The sequence below is a fragment of the Hipposideros armiger genome, unplaced genomic scaffold, assembly GCF_001890085.2.
Source record: "Hipposideros armiger isolate ML-2016 unplaced genomic scaffold, ASM189008v1 scaffold_46, whole genome shotgun sequence".
In the NCBI taxonomy this organism is placed as follows: domain Eukaryota; kingdom Metazoa; phylum Chordata; class Mammalia; order Chiroptera; family Hipposideridae; genus Hipposideros; species Hipposideros armiger.
In genome coordinates, this window is record NW_017731396.1 from 394126 (window position 1) to 401148 (window position 7023).

At 51.6% G+C, this 7023-nt stretch overlaps 1 protein-coding gene across 9 annotated transcripts in view; it reads right to left on the reverse strand.

Moving 5' to 3' along the window:
• The window catches only part of KAZN (kazrin, periplakin interacting protein), a 1129979-nt gene that overhangs the window by 44563 nt on the left and 1078393 nt on the right, over positions 1-7023 (reverse strand). For 8 of the 9 annotated variants that reach the window (XM_019639772.1, XM_019639766.1, XM_019639765.1 and 5 more), the window contains 2 exons: positions 5296-5346; positions 3667-3790 (listed from right to left, as the gene is read on the reverse strand). In XM_019639772.1, the coding sequence (XP_019495317.1) occupies positions 3667-3790; positions 5296-5346 (175 nt within the window). Of the gene's footprint in view, positions 1-3188; positions 3791-5295; positions 5347-7023 lie in introns of those variants that run through there. The other variant, XM_019639774.1, reaches the window with a different exon arrangement.

A 7023-nucleotide genomic window follows, 5' to 3' on the forward strand; every position in this document is an offset into this window, starting at 1 on the left:
CTCGTGCGCACATCTGTTGAGATGTGGTGAAGGTGGTTTAAGGAGGGTGGGGTTGGGACAAATGGTAGTTTAGTCTTTAGTCTCATCTCAAGGTTTGCAAACAGAACTCACTGGCAGGCAGCTAAAATAGGTTTACTCTGGGTACGGCCACCTTTGCCAAATTTATGGGGAAGAAAATGAGGCCAGTGCCCAGTGAAAAGCCTGTACGCAGACAACTGGCTTATCAAAGCACCCCTTTCCTGGCAGCAGGGCCCTGTTAAGGTGAGCTTGGAAATAAGTGAGCTGGACACGGAGCCTGTAGCAATAGCTAGGTGCCAGGGCCAAGTTAGGCAAAAGGCTTGGCCTGTTGCCAAATGAAGAAGAGAGAGAAAGGTGAAGGTCTCTAGGCCTTTCGAGAACGCTTTCTGCAGAATAGATTTTCCAGCAGCATTTCGGCCGTCAGCGCCCCCCTTGGGTCCACCATGAGAAGACCAAAAGATAGGGCTCTTGGGAAGCTATTCTCATTTGGGGTGTGCACAGATACTATAGAGTGTCTGGCCCATACTGTAAGAGTGAAGGGGACTGCTGGCTGTAGGTATAACTTAGCAGTGGCCCCTGAGAACCAGAAACTGACATCAGAGGGCCCCTCTAGCGGCCGTTGCTTTGGCTCTGTCAGTCAGTACAGCCTTTGTCACCAGGGTTCTCTCCTCGGGACAAGAGAAGAACACATTGCTTCCTTTTTAAAAGCCCTAGTTAAAAAGGAATCCCAGCTCTGTGGGGCCCCAGGCCTGCAAGCGACCTTCTCCCCATCCTGATGTGGGCTGAAGGCGGCCCCGGGCCAGCAATCCTGCTGCGCACATCACCAGGCTGCGGCCACTTATTTTGAGTTTAGTCTTAGCTATTTTTATAAGCGCTTTTCATTGTTAGTGTAGATAGAAAAAAATTTCCATTCTGATTACAAGTATGTAGAAAAGTTACTGATTTTTATGAATTCATTTTCAACCAGTACCGTTATGTACTAGCTTACTGTTAGTTCTAATGGCTTTTCAAGGTTATTCTCTTGAGTTTTTCAGGTTATCATCCTATCACGGGTCTTTCTTTCCTGCTGCATTTACTTCATTTTATTTTTAAATTATCTATCTCGCTGGTTAACAAAGCAACATTAGCTGAGTTTCTGAGAACGCCTCCCCAAGCATTTGAAGACTAACCCTATCGTCTCTGTCTTCAGGACATGGCAGGGGAGCCCTCTGTATCATCGGTCACGTGACGGAACCCAAATGAAGAGTGGCCCCCACACCCTGACCCCAGTGTGTCACGTCAGGGCCTAGACATGGTGTCCTTGGTCCTCAGACGCTTGACCCACCTTTGTTCACCCCCTTACTCCTTGGGAGTCTGTCTGCCCTACTAGTCATTGAGAGGCAGGTGACTAGGGACATGTGCCTCTCGGTAGCTGGTGCCCAGTATGCAATCAAACAGCATTTGATTAAATAAGCAAAGTAAACAGAACAAATTCATGGATGCCTCTCCAGAGGCAATACGCGCCAAAGCTGGAAGCTCAAAAAACTCCGGCTCATTCCTGGACGAAGGACCGAGAGCTGGCCCTGTCGGGAAACGCAGTGTGCTGGTCAGGCCCCGAGCTCCGGAGGGTCACGTCTGGGAGGAGAAGCCCAGGGTCCCAGACACAGCCCACCCGAGGGAACCCCGGGCTGCACAGACCCCACGGCCGTCCCAGGCCCGCCTTCCTCAGGAGTCTCCTTGCCCTCCCGGACACAAGGAGCAAATGGGCCTCCTTTCTCTCCCCACATCCATCTCTTCTTGCAAAAGGAAAGAACAGAACAGGAAATGCCTTCGCCAGTGTGCTCCCTGGGTAGACGAGAGGAAACAGCGGGTACGTCTTCACCCCTCCACCCGCCCAGCAGTTTCCGGGCAGGGCCCAGCGCCCAGGCCCTGCTGCTGCTAGCCTTACGTTGCAGAGGGAGTGCGTCCGGTGTCGAGGGGAGTTGATGTCACTTGGTGTGGATGACCGGTCGCCTTCTGCAGCAGATGCGTCGGAGATGACAGAGGGCTGCCGGGAGTGGCACGGGCTCACCCTGACTGCTGGAAAGCAGGGACAGCTGGTCAGCGAGGGATGGAGAATGTCCTCGCCTCTGCTTGCAGGTGGCTCCACCCGATGCCCCCGTTACACAGATGAGAACACGGGGATGTCGAGAAGATACTTGCCCAGCTCCCCGTCCCTCTATCCCACAGTCCCACCCGTCACCAGAGGGCAGCTGCCAGGAAGAATCTTCTATAGCCTGTTGATCCAATTTGGCTCCCTCCTAACCAGGGTGAAGGACAGGAAGAGACAGGAGTTTCTGGGGACCTCAGTGACCATCCTCACAATGCTCCCACCACCTGGATGTTCCCTAAACCTGGTGCCATCCTAACTGCTGGCTTCCCAAGTGAGAAGCTTAGAGGCCCCACACCTCACACCCAATCATCAGTGCTTCTAGACACAACCGCACATGNAGACAGACCCAAGAGAAGGTGACCATTACAGTAGGTGCCTCTGCTCACTGAGGTCAGTGCTCTGTATTTCAGATAAATAAATATATATAGGCAGGCCTGGAGAGAGCTATGGGTGGGAAGAAGGATGGAGCGTACTTCCATGCAGGGGCTGAAGAATGGGGAGAGAAGAAGAAAGAATGGAAAAAAGCAAGCTTTGGAATCCCAGGGCCACCCTAAACCCTACCTTGTGCAGTTTGGCAGCAGCGTGATAACAGAACAGACAAGTCCACAGAAACACCCGCCTCCCACCCGCCCCATGGAAAAATATACATTCCGATATTTATGTAATAATTTAGATAGAATAAGTCTTCTGCATTTGTGCAAATAAATTAAATGGAACAAATTTTTTTTTCCCCATCAAGAAAGAAATGGCAACTCAATTTAAAAAACGGGCAAGCCGTTAAAAAGAGCCCGTTTGACCTCAACAAACCCAGCCAAGGCAAGGCCCCTGGGCCGGGCTTTCAAGACTGCAGAGAGTGGACCTTACCCTGACGACGATGGCGTTTTGTGGTTAAAGTGACTTGGGCACGCCCCGAGAACAGGGTCTGGTCCCACACGTTCACACCGGGCGGGGGTTGGGGGTGGGGCGTCAAAAACAGACCACATCCTCGGGGAGACAGGCTCCGGAGTAGCAGTTTGGACAAGGGACATTTACAAGCACGGAGTGCACAATAGTTTTGTTATTTACAAATACACAGCAGTCCTTCAAGTTTTCAAGTTTCATAAAAAGGAGGAGGGGAGGGGAGAAGGGGAAAAGAAAACAACCCAACGAACCAAACAAAAAGGAAAAAAAAACCATTAAAAAACAAAAACAAAACAGAAACAAAACAAACCCAGATTAACAACACAACTGTATCGCTCCAAAGACGACAAAGAGTTGACATATTCACACACGTTTGTAGTATGTACATCAATTACAGAGGTGGCGACGCACGGGGGAGGGGTCACATGTGTGTTTGCGCCTGGCCACACCCAGCACCCAACATTCACGCGCACCGCCACGCACGCCCCCACGCGCGCCCCACGCTCACACATCCACACGCACAGCCACACACACAGACACGCCTGCCGGGCAGCAGGCGAAGGGAGGCGGGTATCACCAGTCCGCGTCCTCCTCTATGTAATAATCAGGGGCGGTACCATCAAACAGGCCGGGGTCGAGGGACTTCCGCTGCTTCCCTCTGGCGAAGACGCGGGAGATGGAGCCGAATCCCATCTTCTCTTTCTTCTTTTTCCGTTTTTGGTCTTCAAGATCCTCTAGTGACTGAGGGGTCCGGCCAAGTGGCAGAGGTAGAGGGGAGAAGAACAAAGCCAAACTGAGCTGGGAGTGGAAGGGGGGGGGGGACAGGGGCCACCAGTGGTTAGGAAAGCCAGGGCTTGTCACGGAACTTGGGCCAGTTAGGGAATCTCGCAGAGACAACAGCAGGCCCAATCCAAGACCGTCATGAGGATGCCACTCAAGTGAGGATAAAAAAACTCTTGGAACAGTGCCTGGCACATAAGAAGCGTTACATAACCCTCAGCTGCCGGTGATGTTTGTACTATTATCATTTAAATTATTTGCCCACAACCTTGAGGGCTTGCAGGAATGCCCACAGGTGGGCAACAGGTCCTGTTTACAGGGGGCACTGCAGCATGTGTACAATCTCCCCGTGAAAAATGTCCCCAGGACAAGGGGGCCTGGGAGAACCCAGAGAACGAGGAAGGAGAAAACCTGAGCTTTGTGTCTGCCAAGAGCAAGGACCCCAGACCTGAATTGAAGGCCTGGACAAGAAGCAGGACTGGCCGCGGAAGAGCGGGGAGGCAGGGGCTTGGGTGTGTGTCCTGATTATGGAGTAACTATGGAGATTGGAGGGTGGTGTCTGCCGGAGAGCTTTGCAAACTGTCAAGTGCATTATACAGACATGTGGAGCCATTCTCCCTCAAAAAGGTAAGGGTTAGACTAGACCAGGGGTCAGCAAACTGCGGCTTGCGAGCCACATGTGGCTCTTTGGGTACGTACATGTGGCTCTGAAGTAAAACTGAAAATGAAAATGAAACTATCATAGTTTCATTTATAAAAATTTTAAAGGCTATTATTCACATGATGGTGATTTCATTTGTTTTACGGCTCTCGAATAGTTTTTAAATTGTTGTGAGGGACAGGATTGGCTCTTCCATCTCAAAAGTTTGCCGACCCCTGGACTAGACTAATGGTTCCCAAAACACATGTCCTGAATTCCAGGCCCACCCACACCTGGGCCCAGGAATCTGCATTTGAAAAACTTCCCTGGCGGACCCTGAAGCAGATGAATGGGTACATAGACCAGCATGTGGCAACCCCAGGACTACAAAGCTGACCTCAAGAGACCCCTTCTGACCCTCAAATTCATGTTGTTTTTTCCCCTTGCAGCCCCTGCCTCACTCTGATTATAGAATATTCAAATGTTAAAAAGGCATAAAAGTTTCCTGCAATGAGGGGCCCAATGAGCCCATGGCTCAGGTCATCAGCCTTTGGCTGCCAGGAGAAACTACCAGAGAGGCAGGATGGAGGATGTGTGATGCACTTAGTAGGTCAACAGGTCCAGAAGAGGGGAGGGAAGGGCAGACCCAAGCGCTGAGCCTGGTTCAGGCACCAACCCACAGGTGACTCACGTAGCGCCTTAACTCCTCTCTCCTTGGGTGCCCAAGTATGGAAGTGGGGATGCCAAGGGCCCGGGTAACAGGGATAAGGTCATGGTCAGGCTGCGGCGAAGGGAGGGCCCAAATACCCTGTGAAGGCACACCTACCTGTACAATGGGGTTGTGCAGGTTCTTCTGAACCGGGCCGGGACTGTCGCCCTGTAGCCAAAGGAGAAGAGAAAGATGAAACAGCAGAGACACATGACACGTGAGAGCAGAGGTGGCCCCGGGTATGGGGTCTTCCATGAAAGGAAGCCAACCCTTAGGGACTACCCTGCTTCTGTGGTGCAGAGCCCACCCCCCACCCCTGAAGCAGACACTCCCGGGTGGCTCGGTGGGGACGGCCTGGGGCTCAGTGAGATACTGTCTAGATCCGGGGTCCTGGCCAGAGAGCCCGAGGCGCTCTTCTTCCTGCTCTGGCCTCTCGACTCCCAACACCCTCTGACCAATAAGTCAGTCACTCAAAGGNTGCTTCTACTGTGTGGCCAGGTTGAGAATGGCTGGGGCAGACGCCCCTAAGTTCCTTGCAGTCCTGGGCCCTGTAACCTCTCGGCATGGTCTACGTATCACGGAGCTTTGAGCTTTCTTCCTAGCAGAAATGGCAGGGGAGTTAAAAGGCCAGTCTTCCATCAGTCTTATTGCTGGAGAGGTTTTATTTCTAGGTTGAGAGACAGATTGAGGGCACTGGCTGCAATTAGGTATTGGGCTATCCGGTGGCCTCTTCTTGGAGTTTCACTGGGGGAGGCCTTGGCTTTGTGTCAGGGGGGTCTCATGGGGCTCAGAAAAGCCTGGCTCACTCTGGCTTCATCAGGGAAGCCCTGTGACTCCCTCAATTTCTCCCTTTAGCTCCTCTCAGTCCCCAGGGAAGGTGGGAAATTGGGACCATGCAGAGGCCCAGAGAGGTCTGCAGGAAGCAACATGCCCCAAACTCACAGGCCCCACCTCTGGGCCTTGGAAGGCACGCCAGGGGGGAGAAGGAAGCCGGTGAAAGCTGACGGGGGCGCTGAGCTGGAGAATGTGGGGCCCAGGGTGCCAGGCTCAGAGCTGGCGCATTTAGGACCATGGGCAACCCTGGATGCTGACATTAAGGGCGGCAAAGATGAAATGTTTCTGGGAGACCACCCCAGCGTCAGCCCCTCCGTGGGCCCAGAATCCAGCCAGCTTTCCTCGGCCCCTCCCACTACCCCCTCAGCACCCAGCCCTGGAATTCCAAGGAGCAGGTCATGGGGGCTTTGCCTCCCACTCGGAGCAAGATAGAAGCAATCAAATAACATAGAATTCGATAATATTTTAAAATAAGCTTTATTTAGATTTTTTTTTTTATATTTTATATTTGCATCCATGCCTTCGAGAAACCTTTCCCACGGGAAAGGTTATTTTCATCTAATGTTACCCATAACTCATTCGCTATTTGACGTAGTTCTCTTAAATAAATCATCCTTAGTAACTTAGAATTATCTCCTAATTTACAAAAACTGAAATGAAAAGGAACTACTAAATCATTACCAGGAGTGGTTGTGATCTCATTTTCTTGTAAGTAAAGGGAAAACAATAAAAATCAATCAAGAGAAAAAAACTCATGGGGTGGGGGGAATGTTTTTCTAAAATATCTTTCTGTAGAGAAAGATGCCAGCCCCAGTCTCTGGGTCAAACGGCTTAGCCAGAGGAGGCCAGAAGGAGCCTTATTAGGTGTCCGGCCTGCTCCCTCCCAACCCCCACCAGGTCAGAAGGAAAGGGAGCAGCCGACTGGGGCTTTTCTGTTTGTTTTACAGACTTGGGACAAAATACCCTATCCGTTCTGATGAGACGCTCCAGCATTTTAAAGTCTTGTTTTTT